Raw genomic sequence first — 17,524 nt, 5'->3', positions numbered from 1 at the left:
AGAAGTGGAGGCTACAGCAAACCAATTGTTCCTGAAAAATAGACCAATGAGGGCTGCTACAAGTGTGGGAAGACTGATCACCACATCAAAAATTACCCTCAATGGGAAATTGAATGGAAGAAGGAAAGGGTAGAACGAAGAAACAGAAAGAAGGAAAAGGTTTATCCCAAGAAGAATAAAGGATCAACAAAGGCTATGGTTGCTGCTTGGGGAGAAAGCTCAGATGAGGACTCAGATGAAGATGAACAAGCACTTATGGCAATTGGAGAATCCGATGAGGAATCCGAAGTAAGTATAATCCATCTAAAAGACAAGATTAAGTTTTTGTCTAAAGAAAGGCTATCTGAGTTACTTCTAGATTTCATTGATGAATCTAAGGATATAAACAATGAAAAGAAACAGCTGTCTAAGGAATGTGTGATTTTGAAAGCAAAGTGTAAGAACCTGGAACTTAGGGTCAGTGAGACTATAAGTGAAAATACTGCATTAAGGAACCAGGTTCATGCATTTGAATCAAATGTCCTAGAACTTAGATCTGAAAACCTAAAACTGAAATTAGGAACAAGTTTGAAGACAACTGATTGCACACAACTCACTCTAGAAGAAAATGTAGGTAAACTAAAAGATGAGTTGTATAAGAAGGATGAGCAAGTAAGAATTTTGACAAAGGATCCAGGCAAGGTCAAGCATGAACTAGACAGAACTTGTAAATGGAACAGGTCCTCCGATGCACTGTCATGGCTACAGGAACATCACAGTAGTAATAGAAGAGGAATTGGCTTCGGGAATCTGCCACCTAAATGGGATCCCAAAAGCAAGTATCTCACACTTCCTGAGAACAAAATTTGCACACACTGTGGTAAGACTAGTCACAATAAAAGTGAATGCATTACAAAAGAAAAGGCTATTCAATAGAATAAAAAGTTTGTTCAAGGGAAAAATGGGCTGCCAAGTTGGGCTAAAAAGAATTTGATTCATCCTTTTGCCTATAGAAAGGGACCCAAACTAGTTTAGGTTCCTAAGACTAACTCCTGATTTCCTTTTGCAGGTCCAAGTGAAGGGGAGCAGCCAAATATGGTACATGGATAGTGGCTTCTCAAAGCACATGACAGGAAGCAAGGAACAGTTCCTTTCACTTGAAGACCTCAAAGGAGGTAATGTCTCCTTTGGAAATGGGAAGAAAGGTGAGATCATTGGGGTTGGCAAGGTAGGTAAGACTGACTCTCACTCGATTGAGAATGTCTATTTGATAGACGACTTAAAATACAGTCTAATTAGTGTATCACAACTGTGTGATAGAGGTAACTTGGTAGCATTCACCTCTAATAAATGCTTTGTGATTAATCTTATCACTGATAAGATTGTTTTGCAGGGAAAAAGAGTGAACACTATGTATATTGTAGATCTGTCCATAGTGTCAGAAAATGAACTCACTTGCTTAAGCGTGTTGGACAATGATCCCCTCCTTTGGCACAAGAGACTTGGACATGCAAGTTTGAGTCAACTCAACAAATTAGTCTCCAAGGACTTGGTGATAGGACTGCCTAACATCAAGTTCAAGGAAGACAAAATTTGTGAGGCTTGTGCAAGGGGGAAGCAGGTAAGATCCTCTTTTAAATGCAAGAAAGTGGTAAGTACCACCAGGACGATGGAACTGGTCCAGATGGATCTATGTGGTCCAATGAGAACATTAAGTAGAGGTGGTAAAAGATATGTGATGGTGCTTGTTGATGATTACTCTAGGTTTACTTGGACATTATTTTTAATATCTAAAGATGAAGCATTTGACATGTTCACTTCTTTTGTTAGAATAACTGAGAAACAACTAGGTAATAAACTTGCATCAATTAGGTCTGATCATGGCACTGAATTTAAAAATGCTAAATTTGCTGAATTTTGTGATAGGCATGGCATAGATCATAATTTTTATGTTCCTAGGACTCCACAACAAAATGGAGTAGTTGAAAGAAATAATAGGACACTTGAAGATATGGCTAGGTCTATGATTCTTTCTAGTAAACTACCCCATAGCTTCTAGGCAAAAGCTGTAAAATATTGCATGCTACATCATAAATAGGTGCATGATTAGACCTCTTGTAGAGAAGACTCCCTATGAGTTACTTAAAGGGAGAAAAGCAAATATATCCCATCTTAGGGCATTTGGATGCAAGTGCTTTATGCACAACAATGGTAAAGACTCCATAGCCAGGTTTGATCCCAGAAGTGATGAGGGAGTATTCTTGGGATATTCTTCACATAGCAAAGCTTATAAAGTCTATAACAAAGGAACTGTGTGTGTTGAAGAAAGTGTTCATGTGTTTTTTGATGAAACTAACATTTTTTCTAAGAGACAAGAACATGATGATGAAGTAATTGGGCTGGTAAGAAACTTAAATAAAATCACGGCCCAGACTAAAGCAGCACTGGAAGAAGGAACAGGTGATGGAACAGCTAGAAACACATCAGGGATGTCCCTCACTACTGGGACTGACTCAACTGTAGGGGTATCAATACTAACATCTCTCACATAGGCCAAATACGCATCACACCCCTTCTCAACCATTCACTGAGCCTTAAGAAATGAAATGACCCTACGGGGAGTATACTCTAAGGTACCTCTCCACTCTAATCTCAGCAAGCCTAGCATAGCCAGCGTCACGGTCTTAGCGTGACAATCAAGAATAGCATAATGGGGCGACAAGCAGTCCATACACAAGATAACATCAAAATCTACCATACTGAGTAATAACAAATCGGCTCTAGTCTCAAAACCACTAAGAGTAATCAAACACGACCGATATACGCGGTCCACAACGAGAAAATCTCCCACAGTAGTAGATACATAAATAGGGGAACTCAAAGAATCCCGAGATATCTCCAAATGTGGAGAAAAATAAGAAGACACATATGAATACGTAGAGCCTGGGTCAAATAATATTGATGTATCCCTATGACAGACAGGGACGATACCTGTGATGACTGAATCTGAAGCGACGACCTCTGAACGGGCTAGAAGGGCATAGTAACTGGCCTGGCCTCCCCCTCTAGGGCGACCTCTACCTCCTCAACCTCCACCTCAATCTGCATGAGAAGGTGGAGTGGCAGCTGGGGCTGGAAGAATGGCCGGAGGACCCGGTGGAGCACGTAGAGGCTGATAAGTCTTTGGAGATGCACCTCTCCTGGCTTTGGGGCAATCTCTAACAATGTGACGAGTGTCACCACAATCAAAATAACCCCTCGGAGGACGCGGCGGCTGAGACTGACTCGGACCTGGCCTACTGGACTGGCCGGTAATAGCACCTCGAGTAGGAGGCATACTGGATGCTGGCGGTGCATAATAGGGCTCCTGAGGTCTAGGAGGAGCTGGAACACCGCTGGCTACTGGAAGAGCTGAATGAACATGGCGACTCACAAAACCCCTACCATAGCGTGCTACTAGTGCACGAGCTCCTGAATAATTACCAGTATCTCGAGACCTCTTGGCCTCTCTCTCTTCTCTGTCCCGGGCGAACATGCCCTCCACTCTCTTGGCAATGATCACTGCCTGCTAAGAAGTGATGTCCATCTCCAACTCCCTGGCCATACTGGTTCGAATACCGGGGTGGAGTCCGTCAATGAAGCGACGAACCCTCTCTTTGACTGTAGCAACCAGAGCTGGTGCGTGGTGAGCTAACTCATTAAAACAGACTGCATACTCCGACACAGTCATAGCACCTGGCGTAGCTGCTCAAACTCTATGCGCCAAGCATCCCTGAGGCTCTGAGGAACATACTCATGCAAGAACATCTCTGAAAACTGAGACCAAGTGAGTGAGGCTGCCTCGTCCGGATTACTCAGCTCATTGGGACGCCACCACTGATATGACGCTCCCCTAAGCTGGAAAGTGGTGAAAGAAACCCCACTCGTCTCCACAATGCCCATAGTGCGGAGAATACGATGACACTCCTTAAGAAAACCAGAGCATCATCTGAAGCTAGTCCGCTGAAAGTAGGTGGGTGTTACTTCTTGTACTTCTCAAGTCTGAGTTGCTCTGCCTCTGAAGCAGCTATCCTGGTCTTATGCTGAACCGGAGCCACTGGGGGCATATGAATATACTCTGGGGCCTGATCAACCTGGACCCTCTGCTCAGGAGTGCGGGATGCGGGAGTCTGTGCCCCTCCCCCGGCCTGAGATATAGCGGGAGTTATTGGAAATAGTACAGCCTGAGCCAGAGTGCTGAACATGCTCATGAACTGAGCTAAAGTCTCTTGGAGGGCCGGAGAAGCAATAGGGATCTCCGGTTCTGGCCCTCCAGCTGGAGCTGCTGGGGGCTCCTCTGACGCAGCTCTCGCAGGTGCTCGGGCTGCACCGCGTGGTCGTCCTCTACCCCAACCCCGGCCTCTGGCGGCTCTGGCAGGGGGTTCGGGGTGCCTGATCGTCGGTCCTCCCAGTGCGGGTCCTCACCATCTGTGAGAAATAATAGAATAGAATTTTTGAATTTTTGATGTCAATAAATCGCACGACAAGGAAATCAAAGAAATATGATTGTTCTTAACAGTTACATAGCCTACCGAAGATAAGCACGGACGTCTCCACACCGATCCGCGAGACTCTAATAAACCGGCTTGTGACTCGCAACTCCTATGAACCTAGTGCTCTGATACCAACTTGTCACGACTCAAATTAATCCTCCGTAAGGTGTCGTGACGGCACCTAGTCTTTACGACTAGGTAAGCCTAATATTACGAAAAATGTAAAGAAAACACAACATTTTTCAAGATAAACAACATATTGTGAATAACCAAAAGTAGTACCACTCGGTATATATAGAATAATTTTCTAAGACCCGGAATATCACTAAGTCACAAGCTGCTATAATCTATGTAGCTCTATACAAAAGTCTGAAGATAATAATGAAATTCTATAGGCGAGGGAGCAGAAGGGGACTCCGAGGATCTGCGGACGCAAGCAGAAGTATCTTGAAGTCTCCTAGAATCAGCAGCACGCACTAACCCTGAGGCTGATAGCTCGTACCTGGATCTGCACACGAAAACATGTGCAGGAAGGGCATGAGTACACCACAATGGTACCCAGTAAGTGCCGAGCCTAACCTCGGTCGAGTAGTGACGAGGTCAGGTCAAGCTCCTAACGGAGTAAATATAATAAATTAAACAGTAAAACATATAAGTAAAGTTTACGGTAACACGGTTAAAGAAATTCTTAAAAATTTAACAGTAAAGGGAGCCCTCGGCTCAGAACAAGGTAAACACAATAGGGAATCTCCCGAAATACGTCTGTAGTCCCAAAATAAATATGCAAGGCAAGTGGATCTCCCAGAATACGTCCGTAGTCCCAATTTAAATATGCAAGATATGGGGATCTTTCGGAATACGTCTGTAGTCCCAATTTAAATATGCAAGATAGGGGGATCTCCCGGAATACGTCCGTAGTCCCAATTTAAATATGCAACAGAAAATAATATGACAGGTATGGCATCGAGCTATACAATTTAGACTAACACATATAAGGAAAATAAGGGTCTAACTAAGCATGGCGCACAGAATGACAAATAGGCAGTTAAAACATGTAAGCATGCTTCCCTAATCTAAACTAAATAATTTAAACGTATTAGTGCAATTTAATAAGGGAGAATAATTTTTTTGACTTAGAAAGGAAAACATGATTTTTTTTTTGCAATAAATGCCCGTGTACGTACTCGTCACCTCACGTACACGGCGCCCACGCATCAATTTATATCAAACATCCTAAGGAGAAGTTCCCCAATACAAGGTTAGGCAAGCCACTTACCTCGACCGCTCAAATCAACTTGATATCACGTTCTTGCCATGAGTATCCGACTCCAAATGGCCCGAATCTATTCAAATTAATTGCATAATATAAATATAACTACAAGTAACTAATTTAACTAATCAATTCGAAGCTAAAGTGTGAAATTAGGAAAAACGCCCAAAACGTCTCCCCGGGCACACATCTCGGAATCTAGTAAAAATCACAAATTATGAACACCCATTCACTCACGAGTTCACTCATCAAAAAGTTATCCAATTCCGACACCTAGAACTCAATCAAAACACAAAAATTCAATTGGGAAACTTTTCCCCCAAATTCCCACTCTTTAACTCAAATTCCTTGATTAAATGAGGAAAAATTGCTATAGATTAATGAAATAAAGACGAATTAGAGTTAGGAATTGTTACCCACTGATTTCCTCTTCAAAACCCTTGCAAAATCGCCTTCTCCCGAGCTAAAATTCGAATTGGTAAAAAATGAGGAATGAACCCTCGAAACTGCCTCTTCAACCCAACGATTTCCGCACCTGCGGACCTAGGACCGTACCTGCGGACAAACCTATCGCAGGTGCAAAGTCCACTTACTTGGGCTGGGTCTGCACCTGTGACCCCTGGGCCGTATCTGCGGTTCCGCTTCTACGGACAACCAACCGCACCTGCGAGTCCAGCTTGACAAGCCCATTTCCGCATCTGCGAGCTTCTCATGCGCACCTGCGAGTCCGCACTTGCGGACCTCCCCTCCTCAGGTGCGAAACACTAGAACCAGCAATGCACCAGATTTGTTTCCCTAAGTCTCATTTCCTTCCTTTAAGCATCCGAAACACTCCTGAGGCCCCCGCGATCTCAACCAAACCTACTAACCCTTCCTAAAATATCTTTCAAACTTAGTCGAGCCTTTAAACCACATCGAACAATGCTAAATACATTAATTAAGCACGGATTTAAGTCTAAGAACTTAAAATTTTCCAAATTCTACAAACGGTGCCGAACCACGTCAAATCTAGTCCGAATGACCTCAAATTTTACACACAGATCACAAATGACACTACGAACTTACAATCACTTTTGGAAATCCATTCCGAGCTCGATATCTAAAATTCCACTATCGGCTGAAATCGCCGAAAATTTAACTTTCACCAATTCAAGCCTAAATCTACTACAGACCTCCAAAACACATTTCAAACGCGCTCTTAAGCTCAAAATCACTCAACGGAGCTAATGACGTTGACGAAATTCCATTCCGGATCCGTCTTCACACAGTTCCGACTATGGTATAATTTCTAAGGCTTAAACTCACAACTAGGAACTAATTGTCCAAAACTCCTCGAATTTCAAAACCAATCACTTCGACAAATCCCAAAAGCATAAACAAATGTGGAGAAAGCAAATATTAGGGGATCGGGGCTGTAATTCTCAAAACAACCGGTCGGGTCGTTATAGGAACCTACATTGACCTATGTCAATGTAAGCACAAATCTTTCAGGTAAGCAGGCTAGAAGCTAGGATATTCTCTTCCCATTACCAACAAATTTGGTGAGCTCCATTTTAGTATGTTGAGTTCGTTGTTTCCAGAATTGTCTTACTATTCAGTATTTCTTAGAGGCTTCATATAGACAGTGTCAGAACAGAGTCATGGATGTCCACTTTGTATTACATTTATTTTTCAATGTATTCCAGATAATAAAATGAATTTCTTTTCAGACTATTATTTCGATTAAAGATTCAGAAAAGAATTTGCTTTAAATTTTATTGAATTGTGTTGAGATGCATTGCACCATAGAAATAGAATAGAATAGAAAAGCCTAGATGGTTCGCTCGGTCAAGTTAAGGCACCAAATGCTGTTACGACTTGGTTAAATATCGGATTGTGACAATTTACCACCATAGGATAATTCTGATACTGATGAGCCTACTATTTCAATGACTTCTTCCGATTGAACTAAAGCATGACATATAGAAATAACTAAAGATTAACTTTCTCAAAACGTCGAAAGATCTAACTAAAGCATGACATATAGAAATAATTAAAGATTAACATTCTCAAAAACGTCGAAAGATCTAAACATCTATTATATAGTTGTACATTGAGCAACTATAGAGGTCAATATAAAACAACTAACAGATGTGCCTCATCTAGTTAATTGCTAGCTCAACTTAAGCTTTAGCACCTTAAACATATACAAATTAAGGGTGAGTTTACTGACTCAAGGCAATAACTTTACCATATATACGCATTAACTATCACCACAAGAAAGGAGGTTTTGACGACCCTAATACTAGATGCCACGAAGAGCGAAATTTCAGTGGCGACTGTCATTAAGTTGGTATAAATACTTACGAAATTAAGTTTTGCTGAAACCTATTTGCTACTACCAATCAGCAATCGTCACTAAAAGATCTTCTGTGGGCTCTAGTGTAACTGCTGGTTGTAGTTTTATTATTTTTACACTTCTCACGAAAATTGTGCGACTGGCTATTTCTTAATGTGTTTAATTTGTCGTACCTGTCAGTTTCAAATTCAACTCAGTATTTACTTGCTTAAAATTTAAAGGGGTAACATCGATGTTTGAGCCAACTTCAATTTGATTTCACCAGCTTCAATTCGATTTCTCCAGCTTCAGATCCAAGTTATATGGAGACTCTTGTGGAGCTATTTTTCAGCCCACAGCTGTTCGATAGCTCTAATCTTTGAATTTGATACCATGTTACTCATGCCACATCAACTCATTTTCTCAGTCAGAAGCTATGAGGAAGTTCATGTTAACTAGTTTTTTGCAACTTCACATAACCATCAGTCGATCACAATCCTATTTGTTGTGGGAGTTATTTTCTTTTTCTTTTTCAGTTTAATTATTCGGTATCCAAAGTTTACTTGTCCGACGTGTCCAGTTTCACACCGGATAGGGCCACCATAGAAATAAAATATTTCCTGTCGAAAGGTTCACCATTTTCAAAACTCGAACTCAAAACCTCTCGTTAAGAATTAAAAAATTCTAATCATCTCAGTACATCCCTTGGTGTATATATATGCTTTCAATGATCGAGTGATGTGCATGTCTTGATTTATGTTTTGCCCTAAAGGATGACAATGTATTGCTCTTATAGTAAGATATATCAATATGCCACGTTGAGCGACTTCATTTGACAATCGCTCGTGATGTTTGCCATGTATCCTTTGCTTAGATAATAGCCAAAGAAAGTTTATTTTGTGTCTCACATGCCACATGCCTATGGGGAACTCGCTATTACTTAACTTGACAAGTGGACTCATGGTTACTACTTGCTTATTTTAATATATAAACTAAAGAAGGCAACTTTAAAGTTCATTATTTTCCTATTAAAGATGCTTAAATTAAGGACCAAAATAAGTAATAAAAATATCTGCAATGATTAGCTTAAGCTTTATAGCAGGTTGCTTTTTTCTTTTTCCCTTGGAATGTGATTAGTTTAGAGACTATTTGTGTTAGAAGTTTTATTTACATGTAAATAATAATAAAAATATAACATTAAGTATTATCATTCTCTGAAGTGCTGTTTGAGAAAGTTGGTGTACTCTTTTACATGGAGACGTGAATCATGTAGTGGTGTTGAGCATACAGCTAGCATTCATCAAAACAAACATAACTCTTTCTTTTTTCTGGGTACTACAAACAAAACTTATATCTTTCTATGAAACTTCAAGATTTGCTCTCACTAGTTTAATTGTAAGTTTGGAGTTGAAGTTAGAGAAAGTAATTTCTTAATTTTAATAAAAAACAAACAAGATCTTAGCCAATGTGGTTGCACGCTGTATATTTAAAATGTTGAAACTTTGCAAATAAAATCTTGGTCAAAGATCTTCCTGTTATATTATCCTAATAATATTTCTTTGTCAACTTTAATATAATTCTAACTTATTTTTCGACCTTTAGTTTTGGCTTTCGTTTCAATTTTGGAACATTATGTTGCCTTTTGCAAGTGGTCGCGATAACTCGTTCGAACTTCAAACAAGATGCAAAATCTTGAAGATACGAAATAGAATTCGTTTTGTGTTACAATTTGAAATATTATACAGCTGTATGTGTTTGCGAAGATATGTCAACTAGGTCACATTATGATAGGTAATTTTTGACAAACCACCTTTCCTTAGATATGTTATATTGCCATTATAGATTATATCTTCCAAATTAAGGGCCATGAAATAATGTTCTTCTTACTTCATAAAAAAAAAAAAAAAAAAAAACCAAATAATGCTCGTCTTCAAGTTGACAAGTTGCCAGGTGGGCACTCCATCAACTAGACGTGCATCGATATTATATTTGGATGAAGAACGAACTAAGGAACATATACTATAAAATATAAACAATTTTCTGTTAAAAAAACACCAAATAAATATAAAGTGTAATAGATATCGAATCCATCAAAGTTTAAATCCTAATCTGTTTATAAATTTTAAATCCTCATCTGTTTATAAATTTTAAATCCTAATCTGTTTCATAGGCTTTGAGTAAATCACTAATGTCAAGAATCACAGCCAGCAAGCAAGCATCTTCACCTTCAGAATTGCGAAGAGAAACAATAAACAAACCATTCCATATTCTATCTGAAGCTAATTTTAATGATGCCACAAATAGATTAAAAAATTCATCAATAATGATTCGCTTTCTGGCAGTTTCACATCTATTCTTTAATCAAAGTTAAAAAAAACACATAAAATTTGGCGCAACTTCTTTTCTAACATACATCATAATAAATAATACTTTTGTAGAGCAATTGAATCACTTTGCCGCGAAGAAAATGATTTTATTAACCAAACCGACATATAAATATATAATTTTTATATATACTTTTAAGATTTTATATAGAATTTTTTTAATAAATGTCTAGAAATATTTGGATTCGCTTGCGGGATATAATATTTAATAAAACATGAAGTGCTCCATATTTATTAACCTTAATTAATGGGTTGTATGATCATTTTCTTATCAAGTGTTACTGAAGTGCGTCAATCTCATTGTTCTTCTATATTCATATATGTCAAGATCTATTAAATTCTTATATCTTTTTTGAATTTGAAGTGGTTATTATTATTTAGATATCATATTGATTTTTATGTTCAATTACTAAATTCGGTTAACCTTTAATAGTGTACATCAACGAAAAATTATTGTCAAACGACTAAAAAAATAACTATCATGTGTTACTAAGTAGATTCTCCCATGAGAATATTTAATACATAATATATTACTAAACATATATTTACTTATCAAAAATTTAACAAAGTAAGATTAAAATAATATTTAAGTAATAAAAAATCCGAAAAACCCGTTAAAACCGAACCCATCCAAACCGATATAGTTGGGTTGGTTCGGTTTTGATAAAAACCGAACCAACCCGATCCATGTGCACCTCTACTCCAGACTTAGGTTTAGATTTTCATAAAAATCATATTAAGAAATCAGATTTAGAATTTGATCGTAGATAGTATGAGTTGGTACTCTTTTTAACATCGTTGGTAGTTAGTCACTTTCCATGTCAAGTTGATTATTTTTTTCTTTTTTTATGTCAAGTTGAATTAATTTTCATGTTTTATGTTTTCCTCTGTGCTTGTCCATCTCAGTGAAAGAGATAAGAATAGTCTGTAGACACCAAGAAATTATAAAAATGTGACTAAAACTTTTGTTAAAATGTGAGTATGCGTGCATGCAGATTTACAAATGGTTATGGCTTTTGCCTCCTCGTTCGGGAACTGCAGTAGCAACTTTGCTGAAGCCAAGGCTGCATTGTTTGGAGTTCAGTGGTATATTACAAATGGTTTTTCTAATATAATTCTTGAATGTGACTCACTTCTGATTATCAACATGTTGAATGGATATAGCAAACCTCCATGGCATCTGTTGGAAATTGTGTTGAAAACTAAGAACTACATCAACATGGCTAATGTTATAATTCAACATGGATTTAGAGAGGTCAATCAAGTAGCCGACGCTCTAGCAAAATGGAGTATTGAAAATCCAGATCATGTATTTACATCGGTCAATACTCTATCTCAAGGAGCTAATTGGGACCATACTGGTGATTTGATGCAAATGGCCTCTCTAAGACATAAGCATAGGAAAAACCGCTTTTTATGATAGGATGTCCTCTTTTTGTTAAGTTACCTGTTGTTAATCCTTAGCAGGTTTTGTAAGTTTTTGTAACCTTTTTATTCACATAAGGAGGTAAACTAGGATAGTTGATCTTTCTCTCTATTGTAACTGATTTTTTGGATGAATAAAAGGAATACGGCACCTACGGCGTTACTTTATTTTTTTTTCTAAAGTCTTGCATCAATAGTACTTAAGATGTGAAAAGCTTGGAAAATTTTGTCACAACCAAAGCTATGGGTTCGATGAACCCATAGTACACCAGCGATGATATTGTAGGACTCCTCTTATTTACACTTTTAACAGTAACGTATAACCTCACATTCTCCCTATGTTCCTATACAGTCGGCTTACAAACAAATTAGCCTTGTCATATCTGATCCTGATGCTTGGGAGTGCCATTTTTCATATGATGAGTGTGAATTATCCATTTAAAAAATAAAGTAATTAGTAGTGACATGCTACAACATGCTAACATTGGTTGTATTTTTTTATTTTTTTTTTATAATTGTCAGTGTATATAACTTAAATTCCAACTTTATAAATGGCTTGATTGTGAACATTTTTAATATCGTCAGTGAGTATAACATAAACTCTAGTTATATTTATCATTGAAGCAACATACACAATGCTCTAAAAATCAACTAGGTATAAATAGGAAAGCATACAATAAATGAAGTATTGAATCAGAAAGTTTGATAGATACACATGAAACGTTGAATATACATACAATTGTCCGTTGTTAATATTAAGTATTTGATGTCAATGACGAATATACATACAATTGTCCGTTATATAATTGAAAAAGTAGCTAGCAACGTTGTATAATTCGTACAGGAAAACCAGTTTTCATCTTAGATGTTAATGACGAATTATAGATAGGACTAAATCCGTCTGAAGGAACGATCCGAAATCTCTTTAGAATAGTAGCTGCCACCAGCTTTATCTGCCTGAAAGCAATTTCTTTTCCAAGACAAGAAATTCCAATTTCCTGTACTGGAGTATTTCAACAACCAGCGCTCTGGGCGGAAAACTTCACAATCCGAACCCCATAATTCTGTTGATCTCCCCATTGCAAGAACATGTAGAAAAATGGTCATTCCCTTTTTCAACTTTGTTCCGTCCGGCCAAACATCGTCTTCGGTCACTTGCTTCAATTCAAGAGGAACTGGTGGGTATAGTCTCATGCTTTCACAAATCGAAGCATGTGTATACACCATTTCATTCAAATCATCATCATCTTTCTCTTCGATTTCTTTGACAATCTCCTTTTCTACTTGTGGGTGACTCGAGACTAGCCAAAAGAACCATATTAGAGCTGAAAACAGCGTGTCATCACCAGCCAGGATGAAATTAATACCTGTATCTATGACAAACTTCTCATCAACTACTACATTGTATTTGAGAGCCCTTGTTATAAATCTGTCAAAAAAATCGCCTCCCTCATCTATGGAAGAGTTTTGCATCGAAAACTTCTCCACCTTTCCCGCGATTCTCTTCTTTACATATTCTCTGAGTACATCTACTGCATACCTGTGAAGTCCGATTCAGAACATAAATGTGTAATAGAAAAATAATTACTTGAATTTCAATAAATATTGAGTAGTAAAATTTTGAACTCATAATTTAAAGTGCGTCCAATGAATATTCAAGGAAACCTAAAGGTTGAACATATCAAATTCAAATTTTGAATATGCCTCTAGTCTGCATACCTGAGATTCTCTTCAGATCCAATGTTGAGAAGCTTTTTAGCTTTCCACAAGATGGAAGGGCAAGTGAACCTTCTCATACTGATCTTTATTGCAGTTTCAAAAGCATCTATTAATGGTTTCTCAGGGAGAGATGGTAACAAGTATTCTGGATCATGGCTAAAACCTACCTGGCATAGAATGTCAAATGTAAGCCTATGAAATATGTCCTGGAGGTCTAGAGTAGCTTTATCTATATCTGCCCTAGAGAATAAAGGAATAAGACGGCCAGAGAGCTCTTTAATGGTGGATGATTTTACTCGATAACGAAATGTATCCGCGTGGAATATATGACTGAGGAAATGCCTTTGGGTTTTCCATTTCTCTCCATCTACAAGTAAAAGTCCATCCCCTAATAAGTCTGAGAAAACAAATTGCATGGTAGGATCTTTGCGATAAATGTGGAAACGTGTCTTAACGATATGCTTGATAATAGAGGGGTTTCTTGTCAAGACGCATTTTTTACCAAATGGTCCTTTACGCATTTCTTGTACTTGCATCTTTGTAGGTCTCGTCGACTCCACTCGTCATCTGTTAGTTTAATCAATCTATATATTTGACATGGTACTACCCTTTTTTTTTGTGTGGCTAAACAGATCATATTAAATCGTGACTATATACTTAGGTTTGGAGGCGGGATGGTGGGATATCTTCTTTTAGTTATTTTAGATATTACACCATTAATTGTTACGCTCCTCATAGGCTTCTACAATGGCAAGTTCTAAAAAAGGCCTATGTTTAATGATACCTTGGCAAATACCAATTTTAAAATAAAATAAAATGAAGGAATATATATAAGTTAGAGCACAAACTCACATACTATATGCGTTTTTCGGCCTCGTGTTTTGAGAAGAACGGGTGGAAATAGATGAAAAACAGAAGCAACAGAAATATTATTGCTGGGACTGGGAGAGAAAAGAGCAGACTATACATATTTTTTCAGATAGTTTAATCAGATAGCAGACTATAGTTTATTTTTGAAGGTCTCGTCGACTAACTCGTCATCGATTAGTTTAATCAATCTATGTAATTGACATACTAGTTTTTTTTTTTGGCTAAACAAATCATATTAAATTCTAAACAAGGCGTACATGGCGGGATATCTTCTTTTAGTTATTTTAGATATTACACCATTGTCACACTTAGAGGGATGGCAAAAAAGAAGGCTTTACACTGACAAATTCTAAACAAGGCGTACATGTGACACCTGTAAAAAATTAACTAAAAGTAAAGTGATATATATAAGCTAGAGTATAAGCTCACACGTGTGCTTTTCGGCTTGATAATTAAGTTGCCCCAAAGGAACAAATCCGTAAGATGTTGGGCCAAAACAAATTAACATCTACATGCCGGGGGCTTGGACTTATATCAACCGTTTTCTTGGACCGGTAGTGAAGCTATTTTAATCATTTGCTTTTTTGTTTTTTTGTAATATATTCATTTTGATAAATTTAGTAAAAATACAAGTATAAGTTAATTTATAAGGTTGTAACTGTTGCATGTGGACAATCTTTTTTCTATTTTGTGATTGATTCATTTTGATATAAGTTAATTTGTAAGTTTAGTAACTAATGTAATTTTTGGTATATGGATCAATGCAATCCGGTCCAAAGTCAAACAAGTTGCTTGATGAGAGAAGAGAATGTCAAAGAATTACTACGAGAGAAATGCTGATTTTTAAAGGTCATATCTGTCGTAAATATTTTTTCGAACACTACATAAATGCGGAATACTTTGTGCATCCGTTCGCCCTTTTAAATCTATTATAAAATAGATCGAATTCGTCCTAAATTTGAAATTAGTGACGAACAACAACTAGTGGGGTATGGCAGCGTTGAGAAACTTCTCTTTGATTATTACAATACGTTGTGCCATTGTCATCGCGCACTTGTTTTACAGCTTCAGTCCCAATTTCTTAATTACAAGCTAAATTGGAGTATTTCTTTTTGTCATCCATCTTAAAAGTTGACACATTTCATAATTAGAAATTAGATAATTTCACAAACCTATTTTGTTATTGACATGATTTATTGTATAGTATCTAAAATCTGTTGTAGTATAGCTGGAAGAAAGTTAATCGTACTACACGTCTAAACGTGGCAACATGTGTGGATACGCTAATTCCTTGATTAAACTGAGAGAAAAGGCAAGCACTATTTTAAATTGGTAATGTGACAAATCCCTATTTTGAAGGAAGATATTGGTCTATAGCTGGATGCACATGACTTTCATTTTGTACAGAAATGTTCAAATGTGTAGAGGTCAAAGAAGGAATTGGGATAACCAGTTAACGCAAAATACCATTAGTTTACAGATAGCTTGAAGCCTTGAACCAAATGAAACTCGACTCAACCAAAATGGAAACTGTAGTGACAATTCATCAATGTGGGCATGCCAGGGAAACTATTGAAGGAAAGAATATTTAAAGCCTACTCAATTCCACTATTCTTACAATTATATATGATCTCTCGAACGCTTACTAATCAAGTGACAATTGATGTTGTGGATAACACTCTTGTTTCCATGAAGCAATAAGTGAAGATTTGCCATGCATATGTCGTCCACAAAGCAATAACTCTCGATATACTTAAATGGCACTCGGTGGGATTTGCAAATCATTAGAATGTAGATGCTCCCTTCATTTCAGTTTATAACAACAACAAGATACACAGTCTTATCCCACACCGTGTGGTCTAGGGAAGGTAGTGTGTACGCAGACCTTACCCCTCTCTTCATTTCAGTTTATTTGACATTATTTTCTTAATTACTAGTTCCTTCGAAAAGGATTAATACATTTTTAATTTGGACACTCTAACTTTAATTTACGATTTTATTCTTAATGAGAATTTTTTATAAGCACACTATTAGAGTATCTGTGTCCGAACCAAACTCTATTAAGAATATTTTTTTTAATTAGTCCAATGACCCAGGCTTTCACCTTATGTGGTGATGAGGGATCTGGCATTAATCCCTACCTTGTTTATTGTAAAATCAAGAAAAGATACAATAACAGGGGACATAAAACCAAAGCCTCCTGATAAATTACATAATTGGAAATCTACTACTAAGACATATCTAGTACATATAGCAAATCCAGCAAAGAGCGCAAATCTGTTATATGTGCTTATATATCCAAAAAGAAAAAAAAACAATTTCTCCACATTTGGGAAATAAAAGCATATACAACTGCAGTAAGCTACCTTGCAACAAAGAGCAGACTAGCTATCATCTCGCAACAAAGTGGTTCTTGATAATTTTATGTCTTAGATTAGGCAACTGTATCCTGTCAAGTTTGTAATAGCCGAAATCCTGCTTAAGGAGATTAATGTCATTAAAGATCATAGCCTCATGTATCTCATGGCTGCATTTAGCGAGGATGTCTGCCACATTATTAGATTCCTTGTAGCAATGCCTAATAATAATATTGTGAGTTTATATGAGCTGCTGTGCCTCCTTGATGGTACTGTCGATGTGCCACGGTGATTTTAAATTATTGTTTAACATATCAATAACCAGTTTTGAGCCATATTCAAAGTATAATTCTATCATATCCATTTGAGTGACACATTGAAGGCCTAATAAAGCAGCCTTAACTTCTGTCACGACCCAAAATCCATTGAAGGTCGTGATGGTGCCGGACACCGCTGTCAGAAAAGCCAAAAATAAATACTTAATTTGATTGTCATTATAATATTTTTGAAATCATATTTCCTTCAATTAAATAGTAAAAGATGGAATTTATAGAGTAAATAATAATATTTTTAACAATTCCAAAACAGTGCAACCCATAATCGCCCCAAAACCCGGTGTCACAAGTGCATGAGTATCAACTAGGAATATAAAATAAAATACTACGTCCGTC

General features: G+C 37.2%; 1 protein-coding gene across 1 annotated transcript; it reads right to left on the bottom strand.

Annotated features, from left to right (window-relative positions):
- Positions 1 to 12,674: 12,674 nt before the first annotated feature.
- LOC142176629 (cytochrome P450 94A2-like) lies at positions 12,675 to 14,127 on the bottom strand. The gene is made up of 2 exons (XM_075244685.1): positions 13,627 to 14,127; positions 12,675 to 13,447 (listed from the first exon to the last, which is right to left on the bottom strand). Exons 1-2 carry the CDS (start codon positions 14,040 to 14,042, stop codon positions 12,799 to 12,801), a joined length of 1,065 nt encoding a protein of 354 aa, XP_075100786.1. The 5' UTR covers positions 14,043 to 14,127; the 3' UTR covers positions 12,675 to 12,798.
- Between the last annotated feature and the right edge of the window lie 3,397 nt (positions 14,128 to 17,524).

This window comes from Nicotiana tabacum, chromosome 22 (genome assembly GCF_000715075.1).
Source record: "Nicotiana tabacum cultivar K326 chromosome 22, ASM71507v2, whole genome shotgun sequence".
Lineage (NCBI taxonomy): Eukaryota > Viridiplantae > Streptophyta > Magnoliopsida > Solanales > Solanaceae > Nicotiana > Nicotiana tabacum.
The sequence above is the reverse complement of the archived record's forward strand: the minus strand, read 5'-3'. Positions and strand labels throughout refer to the sequence as shown.